Source organism: Meira miltonrushii (assembly GCF_003144205.1).
Source record: "Meira miltonrushii strain MCA 3882 unplaced genomic scaffold FA14scaffold_3, whole genome shotgun sequence".
Classification (NCBI taxonomy): domain Eukaryota; kingdom Fungi; phylum Basidiomycota; class Exobasidiomycetes; order Exobasidiales; family Brachybasidiaceae; genus Meira; species Meira miltonrushii.
In genome coordinates, this window is record NW_020289945.1 from 2,781,965 (window position 1) to 2,806,138 (window position 24,174).

At 43.2% G+C, this 24,174-nt stretch overlaps 10 protein-coding genes across 10 annotated transcripts; 5 read left to right on the plus strand and 5 right to left on the minus strand.

Moving 5' to 3' along the window:
* Positions 1-37: 37 nt before the first annotated feature.
* FA14DRAFT_161739 (uncharacterized protein) lies at positions 38-5,798 on the plus strand. The gene has a single exon (XM_025499265.1). The coding sequence runs from the start codon at positions 205-207 to the stop codon at positions 5,590-5,592; it is 5,388 nt and encodes a 1,795-aa protein (XP_025354598.1). The 5' UTR covers positions 38-204; the 3' UTR covers positions 5,593-5,798.
* Positions 5,799-5,890: 92 nt separating this feature from the next.
* On the plus strand, positions 5,891-7,490 carry FA14DRAFT_173993 (uncharacterized protein). The gene has a single exon (XM_025500512.1). The coding sequence runs from the start codon at positions 5,975-5,977 to the stop codon at positions 7,439-7,441; it is 1,467 nt and encodes a 488-aa protein (XP_025354599.1). The 5' UTR covers positions 5,891-5,974; the 3' UTR covers positions 7,442-7,490.
* A 353-nt stretch (positions 7,491-7,843) lies between these two features.
* On the minus strand, positions 7,844-9,159 carry FA14DRAFT_161740 (uncharacterized protein). Its single transcript, XM_025499266.1, has one exon. The coding sequence runs from the start codon at positions 8,689-8,691 to the stop codon at positions 7,930-7,932; it is 762 nt and encodes a 253-aa protein (XP_025354600.1). The 5' UTR covers positions 8,692-9,159; the 3' UTR covers positions 7,844-7,929.
* A 105-nt stretch (positions 9,160-9,264) lies between these two features.
* On the minus strand, positions 9,265-12,383 carry FA14DRAFT_148630 (uncharacterized protein; the record flags this gene model as incomplete). Its single annotated transcript, XM_025497377.1, has 2 exons — positions 9,265-9,818; positions 10,203-12,383. The coding sequence occupies 2 exons, from the start codon at positions 12,381-12,383 to the stop codon at positions 9,513-9,515; spliced, it is 2,487 nt and encodes an 828-aa protein (XP_025354601.1). The 3' UTR covers positions 9,265-9,512.
* A 2,005-nt stretch (positions 12,384-14,388) lies between these two features.
* On the minus strand, positions 14,389-15,239 carry FA14DRAFT_161742 (ribosomal protein L28e). Its single transcript, XM_025499267.1, has 2 exons — positions 14,852-15,239; positions 14,389-14,526 (listed from the first exon to the last, which is right to left on the minus strand). Exons 1-2 carry the CDS (start codon positions 15,192-15,194, stop codon positions 14,417-14,419), a joined length of 453 nt encoding a protein of 150 aa, XP_025354602.1. The 5' UTR covers positions 15,195-15,239; the 3' UTR covers positions 14,389-14,416.
* A 183-nt stretch (positions 15,240-15,422) lies between these two features.
* FA14DRAFT_161743 (Prefoldin, subunit 3) lies at positions 15,423-16,390 on the plus strand. The gene is made up of 4 exons (XM_025499268.1): positions 15,423-15,783; positions 15,849-15,947; positions 16,025-16,209; positions 16,288-16,390. Exons 1-4 carry the CDS (start codon positions 15,496-15,498, stop codon positions 16,313-16,315), a joined length of 600 nt encoding a protein of 199 aa, XP_025354603.1. The 5' UTR covers positions 15,423-15,495; the 3' UTR covers positions 16,316-16,390.
* A 171-nt stretch (positions 16,391-16,561) lies between these two features.
* FA14DRAFT_156968 (uncharacterized protein) lies at positions 16,562-17,416 on the plus strand (the record flags this gene model as incomplete). The annotated part of the gene is made up of 6 exons (XM_025497864.1): positions 16,562-16,567; positions 16,636-16,833; positions 16,872-16,938; positions 17,012-17,136; positions 17,208-17,297; positions 17,363-17,416. The coding sequence occupies 6 exons, from the start codon at positions 16,562-16,564 to the stop codon at positions 17,414-17,416; spliced, it is 540 nt and encodes a 179-aa protein (XP_025354604.1).
* On the minus strand, positions 17,416-18,263 carry FA14DRAFT_191372 (uncharacterized protein). Its single transcript, XM_025501861.1, has 3 exons — positions 18,114-18,263; positions 17,772-18,043; positions 17,416-17,697 (listed from the first exon to the last, which is right to left on the minus strand). Exons 1-3 carry the CDS (start codon positions 18,178-18,180, stop codon positions 17,530-17,532), a joined length of 507 nt encoding a protein of 168 aa, XP_025354605.1. The 5' UTR covers positions 18,181-18,263; the 3' UTR covers positions 17,416-17,529.
* Positions 18,264-18,409: 146 nt separating this feature from the next.
* Positions 18,410-19,724, plus strand: FA14DRAFT_161745 (uncharacterized protein). Its single transcript, XM_025499269.1, has one exon. The coding sequence runs from the start codon at positions 18,880-18,882 to the stop codon at positions 19,636-19,638; it is 759 nt and encodes a 252-aa protein (XP_025354606.1). The 5' UTR covers positions 18,410-18,879; the 3' UTR covers positions 19,639-19,724.
* Positions 19,725-20,226: 502 nt separating this feature from the next.
* On the minus strand, positions 20,227-23,678 carry FA14DRAFT_174001 (uncharacterized protein; the record flags this gene model as incomplete). The annotated part of the gene is made up of 1 exon (XM_025500513.1): positions 20,227-23,678. One exon carries the CDS (start codon positions 23,676-23,678, stop codon positions 20,235-20,237), a length of 3,444 nt encoding a protein of 1,147 aa, XP_025354607.1. The 3' UTR covers positions 20,227-20,234.
* Between the last annotated feature and the right edge of the window lie 496 nt (positions 23,679-24,174).

The window sequence follows — 24,174 nt, forward strand, 5'->3', positions numbered from 1 at the left end:
TCTCTCAGCTTTATGAAATTATTCAAACGCTTCTCATCAAAAAATACGTAGGATACTTCTTTCTTCTTCAATTAGACTGGAGCACTTTCAAAGCTATCCATCTTACTTTCAAGAGCCACAATTGATAATGCACTGCATTAGAAGCTTTTTGAAGGAAGACTGCATACTTTGTCGGTAGGGTGGCAAAGATCAAAAGAGGTGAAAATGGCACGAAAGAAGGCTCAAGGTAATCGCTTAATTGCGCCAGGATCCAACACAGAACCAATTGTGATCAATCGAGATGAGCCAATCACTATAGTAGAAGACAAAGAAGCAAATGATCCGGCGTCCATATTTCCAGTGCAGTTAAAACATTTGACCAGTCCATCCTCCAACTCGACCATTGATCCTATTGCCACTTTGCAACGTGTAGATTTGGCAGAAGTAGAATACGAAGATTGCACCGCATACATCAACCTTGATTCACTCATTTCACATTCTCATCATGTCGAGAGAGCTGAAGCAAAGGACATTGATTCAGTCGATGCAGCACTTGGATCAGTGAAGAAAGAAAATGGTGAAAGTAGCTCACAAGTCGTAAACGGAGCAAATTTAAAGAGGGAATTGTCTCCATCCTTTGAAGTGACTTCGATCAAACGTGCAAAGACTGAACACAATGAGCAGATGTTTATATCCACTGCATGTCGTTTTGAGGTATTGATGAGGAACAACAACGATAAGAATATGGCTCGAAAATTGAAGAGTAGAATGTCACGTCTCGCATCCAACCATCGTATCTCAGCGGTTGATTCGATCGGTCGGATCATATATGAACCGCTCCCAAAGAATAGATCGAACGACGGCCTTATATGTGCATTTATTCGAGTTCAGAACACGAGTGGGACGACGATCGCTCACTTACCTATCCTGGACAGTAGCCGGGTATCCGATGCAACTCAAGAAATTCACCGCTACTCCAATGGTCCTTGGCTGGAGTCTCTGTGTCTCCTTTCCGGTGGAGAAGTGAACAAACCTTTCTCTAGAAAAACGCTTATACGGACAGAAGCAAGACTTGACATGGTCTTTGATGGACCAACAGGATTCTGTGACAGCTTTGAGGAAGCATTCGTTCTGGAACTGCGTTTGCGAGTGTTCCTACGTTCAGATTTACAAAACGCTGTTTGGACGCTTGAAAATGCAGTGCAAGCTGAACATTTTGATCGTCTGATCCATTTTGCGTTTACAAACGATGATGAGGAAAGCACCGTTCGCTCCCATGATCAAATCGATGCAAGTATTTTCTATAAAGCATTACGCTCTTCAGATGCTCGATCTGAGTCGCCACTGGATGTCTTGCAACCACGACTACTGAATGCACAACTGTTCCCTTTCCAGAGAGAATCAGTGCGCTTCTTGCTCGAACGAGAGGGCAAGACACTCGTACAGGAAATGAAAGATGATACCGCATCCCTTGTTCCGATTTCAAGAGCAGACCGACAGAATCTGGGCCTCTTCTGGCGTCAGATAGCTCCAGATTTATACTTTAACTCTTTCGCGGGTGCAATCACATCGAATCATGCTCTGACACAAGTAGACGATACCCATGGCGGAATCCTGGCAGAAGAGATGGGCCTTGGAAAAACAGTTGAGATTTTCGCTTTGATCTTACTGAACGGAGACGAAAGAAGATCAGAAGAAGCAGCATATTTCGATCATTCTCTCGAAGTTGAGGTCTTTCCCACCAAAACGACTTTGATTGTGGCACCTGAAGTCTTGCGTCAACAGTGGCTTGATGAAGCAACATTACACACGCCTGAATTGAGAGCTTTTAGCTATTTGGGATACAAAGAAGCGAACAAGGAAATTCCAGATGGCAAGACTTGGCCTGAATTTGCCAGAACATTCGACATTATTGTTGTTTCTTTTGACACACTTCGTAAAGAGTTGGTAGTCGCTCGAAAAGAACCACAGCGATCAAGACGATTTGAGCGCAAATATGAAAGGCCTAGAAGCTTGCTCATCCAGCTAGCCTTTCATCGAGTGGTGATGGATGAAGTTCAATTGGTCGGGCATGCTTCAGCGGCTGAGACTGTCTCGATGATTGCTCGTAATTACAGTATAGCTGTCTCAGGTACGCCTTTCAAGCAAATGTCGGATATTCATTCCTTGTTCAAATTCTTGAGGGTTCCAGGCCCAATTCACAGTAATCCTTATTGGCAACGGTTATTGCAGCCGAGTATGATTTCCACGCTCATGACAGCGATGGGAAGGCTGGCTGTGAGACATACCAAAAGTCAAGTTCGTCAAGAGATGGCATTACCTGAACAAACAAGGGTTTTGGTTCCCGTTCACTTTACTGCAGTCGAGTCTACGTTTTACCGCGACATTTATCAAAAACTTTTATCGTCAATCGGTATAGATTCTTCCAACTTTGCTTCTCGCAAGGAACTTTTACGACATGTTTACTCAACTTACGGTGAAGATGTTGGGCAACTTCGTACCACCCTTTTGGCATTGCGCCAAGCATGTACCCATCCTCAAATCGCTGGCTCTGGTGTGCGAGGTACGGCACTGGCAGCTTCGCAAACGATTCGAAGTATGGAAGAAGTTTTGACAATCATGATTGAAGGATCACGATCTGAATTTGATTCAATCTGGCATTCTCTCATTCAGAAGCGTATCGATCGTGCAGTATTGATGCTTCAACGTAAAGAAGATGATGGAAGACACGATATTGCAAAAGCTATGTTGATGGCAGTGCAAGAAGATGTTAAGAATAGAATAGACGCCGTCAAGCTGAACCTGGAAAATGCAAAAAGGGTAGGACCTCTGTACAAATTTTCAAAAGCCGAGCTTGCTGACTTGCGAAACATGGACTTTGGCACTGACGGAGATGTCGAAATGACGCCACTTGACAACCAAAAAGAAGCAGATGCCAGGCTTCCGATTGACAGAGACAGGGAAGTGGAATTGAGCGAAAAGCGTATGCAACGTAGACGTCATATGACTGCCTTACAACAACGATTGCGTAATTATCTTGAACAGTATCATCGTTGTCATCATTTCTTGGGAAACATCTATTTCCAGATGGGCGAAAAGATAAGGGAAACGGCTACCCAAATTGAACCTGCCGAAGACGGACGACAAGAGGAAGCCGTCAAAGTGCATGATAGCGCCACATCTATCCTACAGCAAACGGACGCTAAGCTTGATGCGCTCAAGAAACAGGAGGATGAATCTTATGACAAGGCGGAAGATGTTCGTCAAGAATTACTGAAAGATCGACGCAAAGCGGTGGAACAAGCACTTTCGACTTGTGTATCAACAGCTCTAGACTTTGGCATTGAAGATCTATATGGTCAAGAGAATTTTGGTATTGGCGGCATAAAAAGCAGCTCTCAATTTGATCAATTGAAAAGGTTACAAGACAGGCTCAACGCCCAAAGTGACGTCATCTTTGAATGGAGAGAAAAGATTCGTAAACGTCTGGAAAAGCCTGTGAACAGAGTCGTTTCCGCAGAAGATGAGAATGATGATCAATATCAAGAAAATTTGGACGCTCAAGCAGAAGCTGAAGCATTGTTAGAAATGTACAGGGTCCTGTTGAGTGAACGTGAATTCATGTTGACGAACGTAAGGATTGAAGGTACTTTAGGTCGGCCACAACTTTATGCACAACTCGAACGTGAAGTGCCGCAATATGAACGAGCCCAACGTAGAATTATGTTACAACAAGCAAGCGGAACAGAAGTGGTACGAAACGAAGTGTTTGCTGATGATTGGCTGCCATCAGAACAAGAGATTGGCGTTATGAGACAGCAACTAGATCATCTTCGTCAATTGGAAATTCAAAAGAATCGCGTTTCCATCTCTCGCGAAGCACAACGAGCAGGTATGCGATCTCGTGCTCATCGAGTTCAACAAGATCAAGAATCAGGAGAAATTGCAAATAGAACAGATGAAGATTTATTTGAATTTTCAGACCTTCAACCTTTTGAGCTTATCTTGAAAGATATGCGCGAAATTGTCCAATCGATCGATGGTCGTGAAGAAGTGATGATCATTCGGATGGGAATTGATCAAACGCGAAAGATGATTGCAAACCAGAAAACTTTGTTAGAGAAGATGAAGAAAGAGAGTGCAACATTTTCAGCTGCATGGAATGCAAGAGCAGCCTACTTTAAACAAATACAAGATTTGAGTGATCAAGTTGCCGATATTATCTTGAGTGGTAACATGAGTATTCAAGAACGTCTGGGTAACTTTGAACGTGAAGAAGCAACTTTGAAAAGACGTCAAGAGTTATGCGCAGGAAGACTGAGATACTTGTGTGCAATTGAAGAAGAAGAGGGAGAAGAAGATGAGGATGATCGAGATTCACACCCAATCACGAGCACGCCAGAAGAAGGCAGAGAAGACGATAATGCAGCAAAGCGAGGCAGAAACTGTCCGATCTGTACAGAGCCAATGGTAAAAGCAATCGTTCTGGATACTTGTGGACATGTAGTATGCGAATCTTGCCATTTGCGTTGGACTGCTTTACGTGGCCAATGTCCAATGTGTAAAGCTCAAGTGAATCTACGAAATGTCTATCGAGTCACGTACGGACAAAAGGGTAAAAAGCGTCAAAGAGACCAACCAGGATCCGATAAGGATATATTGCAGAGAAAGTATTTCAATGTGATCGATGACACAAGCCTGCTTGCCATTCAACGAATGCCAATTCGCAGTACTCTGGGAAGCAAATTGGATCTATTGACCCGGCATCTCTTATACATCGAATCCACAGAACCTGGAACTAAATCGCTGATCTTTACGGCTTTTTCTCGTGGTATCAACTTGGTTGGAGATGCTCTTCGATTAAACGGGATCAAATTTGTCACTTTGGATCAAGGCGGAGTCCGTGGAGGAAGGATAATTGATCATTTCAAGAATGATGCAGATACGAATGTTTTGCTTTTGCATTCTGAAGCTCAAAGTAGTGGCTTGAATCTGGTTTGCGCTCAAAATATTTTCCTTTTAGAGCCTTTAGTCAATCATGCATTGGAATTACAGGCAATCGGTCGAGTACATCGAATTGGCCAAATGAAAACTACAACTGTGTTTTGTTATCAAGTGATCGATACAGTAGAACAGAGGATTGTCAATTTGGCAAGAAAGAGACACCAATCATTGTTCACTCGTGAGCATTGTGTCTCGAACGATCTCAAAGATTCCGCGGAGTTGGTTGCCAAAGCTCAAGAGAGCAAAAGTCAACAAAAAGGATTCGTTCTCAATGGTTCAAGAAAGGATAAAGAGGGAGAATATGTTGCTCAATTGGTCGATGTGATTACTTGCTTATTCGGCGATGAAGAAGAGCATGAAGCCGAACAGCGAGGCGGACATCAAACCACTCTCACGAATGCAAATGCCGCTTCTGGCTCTTCATCAACAGCGGATACCTCCGCACAGCAGATCGATATCTCTTCACCGCCCACTCCTGCTTTTAATGCTGATGCTGTGCAATCGACACATGCTTCTAATGCTGATGCTGTGCAATCGCATATGGAAAGTCTACGTCAACAAAGATTGTTAGCCATTGAAAAACGACGTCATGATCAATCCCAAGGATGAGCATTGCGCAATGCACGCTCCCGTCCATGTACATCACACCCTAATCAGATTCAAACTTATTTACATACCCCTACCCATAGACCTTATGTATATAGAGGCGCGCCCTTTTTTTGGTTGTTTTTTCATGCGATTGAATTCATGTATTATTTTTTCATCAAATGAGAAAAGCGGCGGTGCGGGCGCCGCGTCACGCCATGTAATGCCACACTCCGAATGAATTGTTTGTGTGTCAAAACCCTAATCAAGACTTGATGAGGTTCCTGATAGGTCTATTACACCACATGGTTAAAAGGCAGCAATTTTTTGAAGATGAACAAGACTTTTCGCCACCTCAAGTATAAACGAAGGCCTCCTCACAAGAAAGGCTTTGTTTACTGCCACCATGCATCGTGAAATGACTCCAGTCCTTCAAGAAATGACGAACTACAATTACGCGCCTCACCAAAAAGATTTGGCATACGAGAATGATCGTGCCTTAAACTTTTCATCAAATGGCTTTTCCAAGCTTGCAAATCAAACTGCGCCTTTCTCGCACCATGACAATCAAACGGGTGCCAATTTGACTAATGAGAATTTGCAACACAATACTGCAGGCACTCAAGAATCTCTCAATGCCTCACGGCCAAGAAACGCTCAAGCTTTCACTCCTAGCGAAGAACTTTTGCAATCTATTGAGAGCAATTTAATCATCGCTGCTGGAGAACACTGGGAGGAAAGCAAGGATGACAATGCAAGTGTAGCTTCTGACCTGCCTGAACTGCCTGAACTAGAAGAAGACAACTCTATTCCAGAAATCTCGTTTGCCAACGTCAGAAGATTGCCTTTGCGCCTGCCACGAGCACCTCTGAGGTTCATCTCGAACCCTCGTGAAGATCTTCCTGAGCATCTTTATCGCCATGGTTTGGCTGAAGATGCAAAGAACTTTGCTGCGGCAAAAGGTATCACTGTTGACTTTGCATTAGCCAAATGGGTACAACATTCAAGCTCACAAGGAGCAACTGGGCTTTTGAAAATGACATGCTGGCTCATGGACACATTTCACGACAATATCAAAGAGCAATTGTCTGAAGCGCAAGCAAAGAAACAAGCTTTACCAAGACATTTTGCTATTCCAACAGCTGATTTAAACAAGAAATTACAAGATGGTAAAGCAAGCGGTACAGGTCTTTCTCTGCCACCAACACATATTTTGGCAGTTCATAGTAGCCAAGCTAACGCTGGAGAAGAAAATGGTATGCTCATTCCGTGTCATGCCATGCTCTACGTCTTGCAATGTGTCTCGTTGCCTCGACTTGGCGAATCGACGGTAACAATGGAACCGAATGAGAACAACGGATCAAGCCAATCGTTCCCGGTGGTTCCTATCCTTGTTCCTCGCCCAAAAGAGTTCGTTCCAGTCCATCAATTCATCTACAATCGCGATGCAGCTGCTTTGTTAATGGATCTCTTACCTTTGCGCCAAATTGTGCAATCTGATAACCAAACTACTTTGCAACAACAATTCGCGGCCACTTCTTTGAACGACAATATTTCATATGGTTCCTATTTGCCCGTGCTGACCAATACGCTCCTCGGGATTGAACAAAGCGTTCAGCTGTTTGCAAGATCGTCACTTTCTCAGCAAGCGACCGAATTCTTGGCCGATCAACCTACCCACGATCTTTTTGCAATCGCCTACCGTATCAATTCAGTATGGGCAAATGGCGTGGCGATTGGCTTAACCGATCCATCCTTTTGGAATGCCTTACAGACGGGCTGGACCTTGATCATCGCTGCTTTGGGATGCAAAAAAGGAAGATTATTCGATATCGAAAGTCGTGGTCTTAATCTTGGCTTACGCAGATTGTAAATTCTTGATCTTATCAAGCTCGTTGAGCGAGCGTTAGCGGAAACTCTTCACATTAGCCAAGCTCGTTGAGCGAGCATTAGCGGAATCCCTCCACACTAGCAATTGTATGTACATCACTCTCTCGAATTGTCTCATGTACATCACTATCTCGAATTGTCTCAATCACTTTGTTTTTGGAAATTTCATTCGTACGATCAAGAAATTTGTATGATCTTTTTGCTGGTGGCGAAGCAACTGTGAGCATGGGTAAGATTTCAATTGGAGTCGAGAAAACATCTTTTCGCCATGTGCTCCAATAATTCCCGAACAATCACGACAAATGCATGATACAAATCAAACAAGATAAACTTGTTCACTCAAAAGTGTGTCTGTACTGATGTATCTCACACTCATTAAAGTGAAAGCCGAGAAACAAGATCAAGATTGATACAAGTACAACAAAACGAAACGGGTATATAATAGAAGACTATGGAACTATGGAATGATGATCAAACGGTGACAATGAGTTGAACTGGTTGCTTTGGGGTAGCCAACCAAGTGTTCACTCCTTGAGACAAGGTTTGGTCGTCAAGAATGGAAGTGTCCTCCTTGACAGCCAAGTAAGCTCTATGAGACTGACTGGCTTTGAGGCGTGCTTCTGCAAGTCGTGCTTTGATACTTTGAGTGACAAGAGAGTCTTCATCTTCAGAGGATGAGAGGTCACATGAGAAAGATGTTTTCAAAGTGTCTTGCAATGACTGATCGACTTGGAAGTTGTCCTTTGATATAAGACACTTGTTCTCTTGACGACTGTCAAGGTATTGTTCGTGTGATAAGCGAGCACGTCTTCGAGCTTCCTTGAGCTGAAGGGCAGCTTGACTTTTGGTGAGAGATGAGCGGGGTGAGGAGATCCAATCACCTTCAAAAGGGGTGGTAGTCACTACTGATGATTCTTGATCCGAATCAACCAAAGTGGACTCAGCTTCAGAGCTGGTAGAGGTGAAAGTGGTTTGCACTTCTTGTTCATCTTCGACCAGAGTCCAATCACTAGAAACTGATGTGAAGTCGAAGGCATCCTTTTTGCTCTTCTTTGATAGTGATGAGCGTGAAAGGGAGGATGGGATTGAGGCAAGCTTTGCAAGTCCCTTTTTGATCGATTTGCTCTTTGGCAATCGGAAGGAAGACATTGAAGTCAGCTTGCAAAGTGATCCCATTGGCAGAGAGGTTTGCTCGGGAGTCAAAGCAAAGTAGAAAGAAGTGCTTGCAATCATTTTGACTGAAAAAGTAATTGATCTCGATGAAGAAGAAGTATGTTCTGTGAAACTTGAAAAAGTTTGAAAAGTGAAAATAACTTGAACAGAAAAGTCAGAGATCAAAAAGTGGGGGGTCAGATTGAAAAAGTTCAAAATGACCCCGACTATTTATACTTTTTGTCAAACTTGCTTGATTTTGCTTCCGACAGCATTTTATTCCGTCTCCATGAAGTGTCCACCGAATAAAGTCGTCATTTGAATCCTCATCACGCGGAAATGGGCCCATCAAGGCCCACAGGTCGAACCATCCAATATGATATATCATTTTTGATCCACAGGCGACCATCAGCTCCTTTTAAGAGTTATCAAGGGCCCTAAATAGTGCCCTTGTGCCTGTATAGAGGGTAAAAGTGCGATCATCTCGGAAAGACGGAAGTAAATTTGGCCATGATGGGGAGAAAAAGAAAGGTTTTAGGCTTGTTTGTGTGAGAATTAAGAGGTATAAATAGGCTAAGCTTGCTGCTGCATGCACTGACTGCATTAAAACTTTACGCGAAAACACGCAAACGCGGAAGCAAAGTGTATAAATACGCGTGCTTATCTACAGAGAGCAACACTTTTAGCTTTATTCATGGAATAGTTATTTTTGTACACGTTTTCCTGTAATCTAGGTCTAGACAAAAGTACATCGATCTTTCTCTCTTCCATCTACTCTCTAAAATTGTCCAGCATGTACGACTCTAATTCAGTCTGAAGCTGATGCAAAAGCCGGATCGATGACAGAAGTTAAATGGCGTGATATGACGAAAGATTAACATCCGATATACATACAAAATTATCTATACGTCCACCATTGCAGGAACACCCCATTTTTGATCTCGACCTCGGAAAGCCAAAATGTCGTAAAGAGAATCATAAACATCTTTTGGTCCATTGACGTAATAATTTGCCTCTGATCCAACGCCAACAGAATGACTGTTATGACCATGTTGCATATCACCACTATGACCTGCAGATGTACAAGTGATTGGCGCAAAAGGCAGATCCAAAGAATTGATAAAGGCAAACAGATTATCATCTTGACCAATGCAAACTACCAGATCAAATGATCCCAAACCAAAAGGATGCAAAAGATGTGTGTTGTACTTCGCACGCGAATGGAATGTCGGAGGAGATTGTTGTTCGTGTAGAACCCCAGTCATTGACCATGCATTGGATGGTTGCCTGAACAGATCGATTCCTTGTTTCAATGCAGTCTTTACCGGGTGCATGCCACTCACTGCAGCAGGCAAAGGTGGCGGCAAGGAGTCTAGATCGAACGTTCCATTCGAATCATCAATGTGTTCCAGATTGCTCTTCTCATCATGGCTGCCATAGTATCTGCTCAACGAGGAACCCTTGAGTATCGTTGAATGTGGTCTACTTTGCGCATCACGAACAGAAGAAGAGGCTGAGGGTGATAAAGCGTAAGGAGACATTGCAGCCTGCTTGAAAGTATCTTGGATGCCTATATGACTTATACTGACCACATGTTGAATGGCACTTGCACGCGAAGTGTTCTTTGGCATGATCAAAAAGCTCGTCTTGCCCGGAATGATGCGTAAGCTGAACCTTTCTCCTAATGAATCATAGATCAAATTTTGTACCTCCGCTGCTTGTCTACGAGCCCAAAGGAAATCCTTGTTATGTTGTGCTGTCTTCTCATCGAACCCTTCACTCCAAAATCTCCACAAAATTGAAGCGCCACGATCTTCCAACCACGAACCTGGCGTCCGTTCGGTAAAGTAGCGAAGGATCTCTATTACGGGGTCACGCCAAGACATGTTAATACCAGCGACCAAGCTGGTCCATGATTTTGGTGCTCCTTTGTGACTGTAGTGATCGCTAATATGCAATGGATGTTCGTGTGGAGCGCTACCTGCGTACATGACCGCACACCCATTTTCGGCTACCAAACCTACTCTCGGTACGCTTTCGACAACCTTGGTAAGATCTTGTGTACCTTTACCGCTCAAAACATAAACACGATTCTTTGGATCCTCGGTCAGCTGGTAAAGTACGTTGATCACTTCTTCAGGCACTTCAAATCCCTTGGCATAATCCAACAAAGGATCATCACGCATCAAAGTGCCTTCAAGATCCAACAAGATCAATCTGCTCTTGCTTGCTCTCCATTCCGATTGACCGATCTCTAATCTAGGTACGAAAAGATTATTTCTTCTTTGTTGATCAATATGCGCACGTTCCAATCTGCCCAAAAGACTTTGAATCCAATGTTGAGCATCTTGTGCCATTACTTGTCTGCGTAAATCTTTCCATCTCTCAAATGCTTCACCTTCATCCATCATGATAGCCTTATATATAGCATCGGCAACTTGTTTGGTGTTCCATGGATTGATTCCAATACAAGCTCGTAAAGAGCTGTACGTTCCCGTGAATTCTGATAAAATCAAAGGTTTGTGTTTCACTTCTTGACAGATGACGAATTCGTGCGATGTCAGATTCATTCCTTCTCGCAAGCTTGTTGCAAGGAATGCATCTGCTATAGTAAGCAAGGCCAAGTATTGACAGAAAGTGATATCTTGAACATGCAAGAATACGACAGGCTGGTATGTCAGGGTGGAGTATTTGTTGTTGATTCGGGAAACAACATCTGTAGCCGCTGCAACTTCTTCATTTTCTTCCGTTGTGGCCAATGCGACTTGCAGCAATACCACTTTTCCAATCAGATCCGGATGTTCATGTAGTGCAATCTCAAAAGCCAGCAATTTCTGTCTGACACCTTTGATGCTGTCCAATTTATCACGTCCTACCACCACTTTCTTGCCTTCATATCTTGAACGTAATTTTTCAACCCATTCCGCCACATCTGGTTGAGCACGTCTTTTGTTCAAACTTTTCACATCAATACCGATCGGGAAAGTTGCAACAGTAACAAAACCTCCCCTTCCATCGATTTGAATCCCTTTTGGCGTTGCTTCTAATTGCAAAATTCGCGAGACCGTTTGACGGAAATGACGAGCAAAGTTTTGCGTTTGAAATCCTACCAAATCTGCTCCAAGCATTCCTTTTAGAATATGCGTACGAGCAGTCAAGCAACGAAAAATTTCTGAACTTGGCCATGCGATATGCAAAAAGAAGCAAATCTTTGAATGCGGTAACTTCTCACGTACCATTTCTGGTACAAGTAAGAGATGATAATCATTGATAAAGATGATATCACCTTCCTTGTATTCGTCCACAATTGCTTGTGCAAACCGTTTGTTCAATTCACGATAGCATGCAAAACCTTCATGTTCGTGTTCCAATCCGTTACGTGTTGGAAGTGTATAGTGAAATGTTGGCCAAAGGATTTGTTTGCAAAAGTGCGCATATGCTGCTTCAAAGGTATCATCTTCAACCCAAACGGGCACTGAATCGCATTCATCCTTTAATCGTTTTGCGATATTGTTCTTCTCTGCAACACCTGCCCATTCATTTGTTGCTACGCCTGGAGTGCCAATGAATACCTTTCCGCCTCGTAATTGTTCGTTTGACAAGGATTTAACGGCATTCATCAAACCTCCATTGCTAGAAGGATTGGGAATGAAGTCATATGGGGGCAAGACTGGTGTTTCCACTTCAGTCACCACTTCTTCGCCAAATGTTTCAACAGACGATCTCCTATTGCATGTTCTGCCACCAATCGAAGAAGGTCTTCGACCTGCCATACTTTGTCTGCCTGATTGTCTATTCTTTGAACCTGATCTGTTCCAAGTCGAGCTTGGTGCAGCAGGCGGGCCGGTTGGTCCAGTTGAAGGATGATACTGAACAGTTCCGGGTTGATGATTCTCTGTCTGGTGATCTTGGAACGAGGCTGCTTGATCGACAAAAGGTGAATGTGCTCCCGTACTATCTTTGAATATCTTTGCTTGTGAAGATCCTCTGCTCATCAGTGACGGCCTTACAGCTTTACTCTGAGGCGGAGCAGCATCAGCACCACGTCCATGTTCATTAATGAACCAATTGTCCACAGCCGTTGGAATGGAACCTTCTGTTGCTCTGTTTGCATTACTTAAAGTAGGTCTCAAAGGTCGCAAAGGTGTGACTGCGCCACTACCCAAAGTATTTGCTTTTCCTGTTCGATCGTTATTTTGACCGTCATTTACTTTCGTCAATGTTAATCCGGAAGCAAACGTTCGTGAAGGGGCAGTCCCATTTGGACCGCTTATTATTGGACGACGACCTGGAGTACGTGTACCTGTTCCAATTGCAGTTTGTTCTCGCATTGGGGTCACAGCTCCTGAACCAAAAGGATGATGTCTATCTGTATCACCTGCAGTAGGAAGTTGCTTTGGCGGAATAGCAGATTGTTTTGCTGCTAAATCTCCAATGATACTCAATGGTGTCATTGTTCCTGCTTTTCCTCCTGCTCTTGCACCTGGCGTTCGTGTTCCTGCACCTTCAGCTGCTTGTCTTGTTGGAGTTTTTGAAGAAGATATAGTGCCGCTTTGAGAAGGTAGTGAAGGTGCATTCATAGTACCGGACATGCTACCACGTCGACTGCCGGAAGCTCCTGACGATTGCATTTGACTGGGAGAAGTGCTGAGAGCTGTTTGAGAGGTCGCTGTTCTACCATGATCAGAAGCAGGTGCAATAGGGATTCGAGAAGATGCATCTTGCTGATTACTTTCTGTTAGTGGTTCTATGATCGATGGCTTTGCCGGCGCATTTGCACTTCCGCGACGAGAACGAGCAGTCAAACTTCCTCCAGTCGGCATGTTCTTCTCGGCTTGAATAGAATTTGATCCTCCAGATGCTGCTTCGCTCATGAGAGCCGTCATGCTGACCTTTTTGCTTTGTTCACTAAAGCTTCCCCTTTCGCTACGTTGTTGACGATGCTGGTATGCTGCAGGGGCCGAATTACGTCCGATTAGAGCCAGTGATGGACCATCCTCCGAATCGGAAATTGCACCATCGTCACTACCTTGGTGTTTTGATGGTGCTGCAGTCGAGACAACGATATCATCTCCATCTATTGAAGCCCTTTTGAGTTTTGAATCTAATTCATGTACTGAAAGTCGTGAATTAAGTGCGGATGGCGGTGAAGGTGGGGCATCATCAGTTGGTAATTGTGATGCAGTAGAATCCCCTCGTGCTTGACTTGGAATACGATAATGTGAAATTGATTGTTCATCGGGCCATGCTTGAAAGTCTAAAGTGTTGGGCAAATATAGATGAACGAGTAGTAATCGTCTACTTGCCATCTTTGAGTTTTACACTTGTAAGTGATGGTGTATCATTGAAGGAAAGAAGATATTTGCCTAAGCATATAATTGATTTTGTTGGGCGTAAGGTTAGGATGATGAGAATATATTGACAATGGTGAAACAATGGTACAAACAGATATTCTTCGGAACACACCAAAAATGACCCTACCATACAACACACTTTAAATGCGCCAAAGCTTGTGGAGAAGAAGTGTACTAAAAAACAAGAAACACACACATGCACGGCTCCTTCTTTTAAACACGCATTTATACTCGCACTCGCACGCTCACAGCTCAATGGCGCAAAGTTTGGTACTTCACATAAGTCCGATTCACTCCAGGCGTATGAATGACGCCTTTATTCACACTTTTGAGATTAGTATAGCATATTCACAGATGGAATTGCAAATAAGATGAGATACAATGGTATATAATCAAATTATAACCATAAAACATGTTAGTACGTCATAGCTGGGCTAGATTCAAATGCCAATTTAAAGCACAACTTTCTTGTTGGCACCACGTCCGCGGACCTTCTTGGCTGGTGGTTGTTTGCGACCACCTTGTTGAGCACGAGCGATGGCGGAAGCACGGGCAACAGCATCTAGAATTCATAAAAGAGAGAGAATGCCAGTCAGTATATGTTATTTCCAATTGCACAGTCAATGCTCAACGCTCCAAGAGAATGGGCAAAACGTGTGAAGATATGTGTCGTCTTTGTGCTTCACTCTTTGCAAAGTGTGCTGAGAGAGAACATTGACGGTATCCGCACACTCTCAATGACAAAAAGACGAACCTTGATCTTGCACAACAAATACGCCCATCCTTTCATATCGCGCACGATCTAGGCGGGTTCTAGCGTTGTGCTTTGGCTTTGACGAGAAAGAGCATGTCGTAAAGGCGACGAGACGATGACAATAGAAACTTACCTTTCAACAAGTCGGAACGGTATCCCTTCTTACCGACGATTTCAGCAACTGCACCGGCCTTGTGTCTTGGACCACCTCTCTTGAGAGATTGAGTGGTACGGGAACCGGCAATCTTGCCTTGAGCAACGTCTGCCTTCTTTGTGGAAACAACCAAACCTTTACCGGATTTTGATGCTTCAACGCTAACGTTCTTATCGTTCACCAAACCGGAATAACGGTAAGAGTGAATTTGTGCCAAATTGTTTGGTTCACGAGAGAAGACACGGGCGAGACCCTTTTGCTTTACCAAAAAGCAAGATGTTTTGCGGGTCAATAACCATTGAAGATCTTGAGTAGAAGACATTTTGTTGATAAAAAGTATATTTATCGATATGGACCGTAGTGATGGTCAAGACGATTACACTTTGGCCAAAACCTTCTTCTTGAACCGCAGGGCGTTGCGCATGCAAAAACGTATGTTCGCGCCGCGCATAAGAGGCTCGGCCGAAACTTACACGCTTAAATCCACCTTTTGGTTGCATATAGCCATAGCGCGACTACAAGCACGCTAGAAGCAAGAACAAAAGCAACACTTTCAATAACAGATAACAGTGATAGTCATCGCATTCATCGTGCAAATTGAGTAAGTCGCCGAACATATCAAGATGGCAAGCAGTAGCAATGCATCAGCTTCAACAGCTCAAAAGGTTCAAGCAGGTGGACTAGAGATGAGTGCAACCGGAATACCCAAAGCTCCATTTATTGAGGATGTAGAAGCACATCTAGGAGGACCGGAAGAAGAAGCAGAGCCTCATTTGAGAAAATTCCAAGAAACAATGTCAAAGTATAAAATGATGGAAATGGACAGAAAGCAAAGACAGAGAGCATTGAATGAAAAGATTCCCGATATCGAAAAGACATTAAGTATGGTGCAGCATCTACAGACTAAGAAGGTAAGTGTTATTCAAGCTAATGTTTGGACGATCTGACTCACATACGACCCTTTCTCCTATCTCAGGAAGCGGAAGAGGAACTAGAGACGCATTTCGAGTTGAACGATACACTATACGCAAAGGCAACAATACCGCCTGTTGAATCGGTGAATTTGTGGTTGGGTGTAAGTATTATGTTCTCGATGACACAAGCTTGAGTGAATGCTGACCACCTTATATGAATGCTTATTGATTTCTCCAGGCAAACGTAATGCTTTCTTATCCAATTCAAGAAGCTATAGATCTACTCACTAAAAGACTGCAAGGTTCAAAGGATAGTCTTAAGGTGATTGGAGAAGATTTAGAATTCCTTCGAGATCAGATCACCACGATGGAGGTCAACACAGCTCGCGTACATAATTGGGACGTAAAGAGAAGGAGAGATAAGTGAATACCAATCCACTTAAAGAGACCTTCGAATCGATGAACTGACGATGTGTTAAATTAATACTCTACCCTTTTTAGACGTCTAGCAGCAGAAAAAGCTAATTGAGATATCAATAAATAATTAATTACAAAAAACAGACATCATTGTATACTATGCATTCGAATATATCTATCTCAACAGGATTGATAAGCCTTTGTGAGGTCTTGTCATCGAAGTGACCATCTTAAGGTATGAATCATTGATCTTCTCGCTGGACCGTGCGCGTTCTGCCAAATTTTCGAAGAAATGCGATTTTGGTGTAATGCTCTCTCTACCTGTCAGACGACATCATCATCGTACAAACTAGCAAAGATGCCGGTAAGCAATGGAAAGGAAATCAACATAAATATTCCCGAAGCTGACTTTATCTCTCTGTTCTCTTATAGCGCCTCGCTTTGCAAATTCGAGCTCAGTTGGAAAATGTGACTGATCTTCGGCCTGCAGATGATAATTATACGATAATGGCAAAGCTAAAGTGCACTTCTTGTCAAGAAGAACATGCAAAGCTTGTCGGATTCTCGAAAGATGACGAAGTCGAAATGTCAAAAGGTCGGTCAACTTCAAATTTAGTGATGCACTGCCAGGTAGGTCTTTCATCGACAACAATCTGATTGTCGTACAGTCTCTCACTCACACGCCCCTTCCTCTCTCCGGCATGAAACAGTTCTGCAAGAAGGAAATATCTGCAAGTGAGTGGATCTTATGGAATTAAGTGTTCTCAATTGGAAAACTCACGCCTTTCTCATCTTTCCCGACGAACAGAATTCGAAGAACCAACAGCAAAAGCACCTCTATGGAGACCATATGCGCCATCTGCGGGTGCAACTTTCGAGACAATCGCAATCGTTGAAGCTCGCGGATTGGACTTTTTGAGTATAGACTTTTCAGTGAGTGCGATAATGTGCTGGTAGAGCTGGGAAGATGTACTGATGCCTTAAACTTCCACTACGCTTTGCAGGGAACATGGAAGTGCAGATCGACGGAATCCGACACCAAGTTTGATGATGTGGAATTCGAAGAGGGAGAGTGGACAGATTATGACGAAAAGGTGAGTAGAGGATACTGTGGACGACTTAAAGGGCCTACCTTACTAATGCCTTGTACTTATTTCAGGGTGGCGTTTCGGTATCCATTATGGAGATAGAGTCACAATGGGTTAGAGCATAAAGGGAAGATAAGCGTCCGATGTGCGGAGAGAAGCATAGACGTTTGCATAGATGTATAGTACATTGCCGGACGATAATGGTACAAAATGCTTTTGATGCGTGGTGACACAGGTCTCATCCAAGACCGGCTAAGAGGTCTGCTAGGTCATCCATTGTTTGTTTTCTTCCGCTTTTAACTGAATCTAGACTACTCCATCGTTGTGCAAAATCAGCAGGTGAGATTTCTTCACACGTTAGATCCGCCAATGCTTCCCGCTTTTCCAAAAGTTCCGATTGATACATCTACAGAAATGCAAGAGAAAAAAGTCAGTCATTCTCTTCCCACCTAAATTTCGCTAGTCACCCTTCACACATACATGAAATAGATCACTGACGTGCTCTAATGCTGCCCTTGGATCTTTTGACGATACTCCTTGTGTCTGAGGTTGTTCGAGAAAGACATCAACTTGATAAAGCATCGACATCATTTCAGTCACGCTCTTTTCCATGTGCTCCAATGCGATGCGAAGGTAACCCAACTTCTGTTCAACACGTTCCATCGGATCACAATCTGCACTGGAAGGAGAAGTTAGAACACCAAGTAATTCCTGTACGATTGGTAATGTATGCTGGTGAGTACTGTCGAATGCTGCCGGAAAAAGAAGAAAAGAGAGGTCGTCAATCGGATGTTAATCTTTCTCTTAGTGAGAACCGCTCACCTTCTGCCAATCGATCTGCTTTTTGCATCAGCTCCAAGACTGGATTTGAGCCATACATGCTAGACATCTTTGGAGGATAGATGGAAGAGAGAAAGGTCGATTCGCCTTTTGGGCCTAGATTACAAAAGAAACTTGTAAGCAAAAATAACTTTTGAGCTAAAAGTGTTGCTCTCTGTAGATAAGCACGCGTATTTATACACTTTGCTTCCGCGTTTGCGTGTTTTCGCGTAAAGTTTTAATGCAGTCAGTGAGTGCATGCAGCAGCAGCCTTAGCCTATTTATACACTTAGTTCACACACAAACAAGCCTAAAATCTTTCCTCTTCTCCCCATCATGGCCAGATTTACTTCCGTCTTTCCGAGATGATCGCACTCAGACCCTCTAGACAGGCACAAGGGCACTATTTAGGGTCTGTATTCACTCTCAAAAGGAGCTGATGGTTTGCTTGTGGTTTAAAAAATGATATATCACTTTGGACGGTTCGACCTGTGGGCCTTGATGGGCCCATTTCCGCATGGTGAGGATTCAAATGATGACTTTGTTCGGTGGACACTTGATGGAGACGGAATAAAATGCTATCGGAAGTAAAATCAAGCAACTATGGCAAAAGGTATAAATAGTCGGGGTCATTTTGAATTTTTTCAATCTGACCCCCCACTTTTTGATCTCTAATACATCTGTTCGAGTCATTTTCACTTTACAAACTTTTTCAAGTTTCACAGAACATACTTCCTCTTCATCGAGATCAACCACTTTTTCAGTCAAAATGATTGCAAGCACTTCTTTCTACTTTGCTTTGACTCCCGAGCAAACTTCTCTGCCAATGGGATCACTTTCCAAGCTGACTTCAATGTCTTCCTTCCGATTGCCAAAGAGCAAATCGATCAAAAGGGGACTTGCAAAGCTTGCCTCAATCCCATCCTCCCTTTCACGCTCATCACTATCAAAGAAGAGCAAAAAGGATGCCTTCGACTTCACATCAGTTTCCAGTGATTGGACTCTGGTCGAAGATGAACAAGAAGTGCAAACCACTTTCACCTCTACCAGCTCTGAAGCTGAGTTCACTTTGGTTGATTCGGATCAAGAATCATCAGTGACTACCACCCCTTTTAAAGGTGATTGGATCTCCTCACCCCGCTCATCTCTCACCAAAAGTCAAGCTGCCCTTCAGCTCAAGGAAGCTCGAAGACGTGCTCGCTTATCACACGAACAATACCTTGACAGTCGTCAAGAGAACAAGTGTCTTACATCAAAGGACAACTTCCAAGTCGATCAATCATTGCAAGACACTTTGAAAACATCTTTCTCATGTGACCTCTCATCCTCTGAAGATGAAGACTCTCTTGTCACTCAAAGTATCAAAGCACGACTTGCAGAAGCACGCCTCAAAGCCAGTCAGTCTCATAGAGCTTACTTGGCTGTCAAGGAGGACACTTCCATTCTTGACGATCAAAGCTTGTCTCAAGGAGTGAACACTTGGTTGGCTACCTCAAAGCAACCAGTTCAACTCATTGTCACCGTTTGATCATCATTTCATAGTTTCATAGTCTTCTATCATATACCCGTTTCGTTTTGTTGTACTTGTATCAATCTTGATCTTGTTTCTTGGCTTTCACTTTTTCTGAGTCTGAAAGATACTATTTGAAATGAACGAATTACAAAAAGAATGAGTAGAAAAGAAAGAAGAATAAAGTTACAGAATATCAAACGGCTCAGATGAAATGTTAAAAGAATGAGACTTGAAATGATGTTTAAAAAGGGAGTATGCGTGATTAAGTTCACGAAGAAGTATGTGGCAATGAGTGATGCTTTCACATATGCAGATGATTAATGTTGTACCGAGTGTTTGTGTCTCTTGCTACGGCCACACTTTTGAGTGAATAGGGCTATGTCGTTTGGTTTGCAGCTTGTGTTTGTCTTGGTTGATCGAGAATGATTGAAGTACACGGCGAAAAGATGTCTTCTCGGTTCCATTTGGAATTTCATTCATGGTCACTGTTGATTCGCCTTTTGTGTACATTACACGTAACAGAAAGAAGACACGCGAAAGCGGATTTTTATCAGCTTTCCCAGTCTAACTTTCCATCGTTTCACCTCCAACCCCTTTTTTCCCCTCCAGTTTCACTCACGTAACTTCTTTGGCGATAATCGCTTGTAAGATGCAATGCTGTTAAAGCTCTGTCGAGCTGAGCTTGTTGCACTGACTGGACTGATCAAAGGATGAAACCTGCTGGGAGAACTGGTCAATCCTTTACTCAAGATGGATTCGGAAAGAGTTGCACTTTCTGTATCGATGAAAAGTCCGGGAGATGGAAGTTGATCTGGCTTCAAGTGCAAAGACCTTCTCCTTTGTTTGCAAGAATCATCTGAACTTGTTGTGGAAGTGTTTCGAAGTCTTTCGCTTGTCATCTTTTCACGTATTTGATCTCTGTTGTGCAGGGTAGATGCGTACGCAGAAGCCAAGATTTCACGTTGACGCTGTTCCAATACTGATTGATTGACTTTTCGTATCTCTTCTTCGGTCAATCCTAATGAAAGTTTTTCTGACGCTCTTCTCAGTCCCTCAGAGCTCGACAATGCTTGCTCGCGACCCATTTGACCAAGCTGTGTATCAATCCATGCACGCGCAATACGTTCCACTTCACTCTCTTCAAGTTGCAATTTGCCGTGAACGATATGGGATGGCCGACTGGTATTTAGCGCGCTTGAATCAATCATCGAAGTCCAATTCAATGTCACAGCCATATTGGCCTCAGAACTTCCCGTTTTCACATCAACACTTTGAAGTCGGCAATCTCTTGCAAAGATTGGTTGCGTTCCGAATTGATTAAATGATGTCTCGCTCGGCGTTCTAGAAGTACGGTGAGAGATACTTGGCAATGAGTCCCTTTTTTGATCTTCCTCTTCTTTGCTTATTGCTTTTGCTTGACTGAGAAGAGATTGTTGTGAATCACATCGGATCATACGTGGTGATGGTGGTACTGAAGCTGTCATGTCGAATCTTCGAACTGACTGAATACGACAATCAAGAATTTCCATTTGTGCATCAGTAGTCTGATCGATTGTTGCATAGCTCATACTACTGTCAACGGAGCTTTGCAATATTTCTTCATCATGTGTTGCCGAGGTATCTTCCGTTTCACCGTCTTGGTATCCATTTCTTTGTCGTATACCGCCCACAATACTACTTCCGGTCTCCGATGAGCATTCTTGGCTAGGATCGTATTCATTTGTTGCAATTTCATCTGAATCACTATAACTGCTCAACGAAGTCTTTGAACTTGTAGCAATAGGCTGGTCTACAGTCAATGAAGCACAAGACCTTCTTGGTTTAGCAATTTGCGTCTTTTCCGAGGTGGTAAACAGCTGATCTTTATTAGTAGTAGATGACCTATGACGCCGAGCCTTTTTGAGAATGGGTACTTGTTTGATCGCAGTGATTGTAGTGTCCGCGTCCTCTTGATCATCCGCAGTTCCGAAGTCTTGTTGCAATTCAGTAAGAAACTTGTTGTATGCTTCCAAATCCTCCCCGCGAGGACTGTAGGCCATCTCCCTTTTCTCCTTTGGTCGATCGTCATCAGCAACATGTTCACGAGTAGTATCAATTGACGACGTACTGTTCTCAATTTGGAGCTTTTCAAGCGTGATAGGCATTGAATTGTTCCAGGTAGGAGTTGGTGGCGTGACCATGCTTGATGGAGAAGATGCAGTTATACTCGAAGTATGACTCGATTGACTTTTGGCATACGCTAATTCAGTTCCATTTGCATTGTATCCCGTTTCCTTTTCTTCTTCCTCTTCTTCAATCTCTTCACTCTCACGCAAAGCTTCTTGAAGTTTGGTAGCAGTCTTGCGGATATTTTGGACACCAATATTCTTGGAAACCCGTTTGTTGTTTGAAGGCGGGCTGGATATATCGAGAGAGCCAATGGGCGACTGAAGACCTTGAAGAAGAGCATTATCGGTGGATGTACCAAAGTCTGCGCCAGAATTGTTTGAGAAAGTAGAAACAGAAGAGAAAGTGGAATTTGTTTGATATCGCATCTTTCTCTTTGAATCCCACAAGATTTCCTGTGTGGGCGAAGATGGAACACTTTGAATCGTACTGCTACCAATTGATGAATCTCCGCTCGTAACTCTTGCCTGACCTCTGGGTGTTGAGCTGATTTTTTTGCTACTTGAAATGCTTTGAGGATATCTAGGACTCGGTGGAGTTGCACCATGCATCCAACTGTAATCACTTGGTGCTTTATCGCCTTCTTGCATTGATGATGATCGGTTAGGAAAATGTTCCTTGTGCCTTGTTTGAATCTCAAAAGAAGGGTTGACGCCGTTTGTCAATGAACTTGTGAGCGATTTCACAGATGCATTGCTTTGCAGCACGTTACCAAATGAACTAGAAAAGAAGTCCGGTTCAGATGTGCGAATATTTAGTGGTGACAAAGAACCAGATTTGCGCAATAGTTCTCCTTGTTCCCTTGGACTGACGACGGGCGAACCACGGTCTTCTTTCGATGACAAGTCGATGGAAGAAACCGACTTATTGAGAATAGACTTTGGTGTAAGAACGATGTCATTCTTGACCTTCTTCTTTTCCACTCTGTTAGTGGCTCCTAGATTCTTCCACTTCGACAGGGTTTTTGAGGGACTTTTCTTCTGCTTTTCTTCCTCATCCCATGCGGAGGAACCTTTGCTCTTGCTCCCCTTTCCTTTCAAGGAACGATACGAGTCCGCATGTGTTGACAATGCTGTTGAGCTCCTACGACCTGAGAATGTACTGCTCTGCCTATGATGACCGGACGATGTTGTTAATGGAGTAGAAGGTGGAGAGTTTGCCTCATCTGCGCTTTCGATCGTGGGTAAATGCGCAATTTCTGCGCACAATGGATTGAAATTGTTCATTTTTTCTGATTGTATGATATTGCTATCTGATTGATCCTCTTGTTTTTGATGATGATCTTGTGCTGGATTGCCTTGAGCTGATATGAGCTGCTGTTGTGGCGATATTTGATTTGAGTAAAGACTGTCGTCGAATAGTCGATTCGATTTTCTTACAATCCTTTTGGCTGATTGACGATATGACAAAGGCAGACGTCGATATGGTGCAATTGGTGTGTGATGGTGATGATGATCGCTTCTTGCTTTACTGGTAATGACTGTGGAATGTTTGGAATTGGATGATGGATGGAAAGGAATGGAGTGGCAATGAATAGATTTGTTGAAAGACGTTGTTTGGCCTTGTAATTTATTTATATTCGGTAAAGGAGTGAAATTGCCTGCGAGGGGTACAGAATCTGGCTTATTGTGCGAGATTGTCCCTAATAATCCTCGTTGACAGCACTTGGCGGCCCTGTTTTCATAGGATGTTACCTCAACCAGGGGATTCGATCGATCTTCCAAACACTGCGTAATTTCGCCTTGATTATCTTTCAATCTTCTTTCTGAATGCCAGCGCGGATAAACTCCATGTTTTGCCTTGGCATCTTTATGCAAATGTATTGCTGTTGGACTTTGAATTTTCATTTGAGAAAGGTGGCGTTTTTCGTCATCGCTGGTCAAATTCATTTCACTGCTTTTCTTTTGTCTGTTGTTTTCATAAATAGAAATGCGCAAGAATGATGTTTTTTTCGGTGCCGTTTTAAAAAACTTGAAATGATGATTGTAAATTGATAATCAGCTTTGGGCTTTACAACACTCTTTTTCCGGTTCCGTTTTGTCCACAGCCACGCTCCGTTGAATTTATGAACCTGATGAACGTTGGAAAGATGAATTCTTTTGAGTGGTTACCCCTCGGAAGAAAAAAGGGCCGGAATATAAAAGTCCGAAAGGAGTACCGCTGCTGTCTATCACGACATTCATAAGAGGAGGAGATCTTGCAGAGAGATACACACATATACGTTATCAATGCCGGAACAAACAGAGATTTCTTTGTTCAAATTCTCATCGCCTCATCTCCTGAGTATGTGCTGTGATGTAAAAGATGACAAGATACATATCACAACTTATGAGCTATATAGACCATTCATTAGTATTTGATCTGGCATAAATTAAGGGCCGTAAG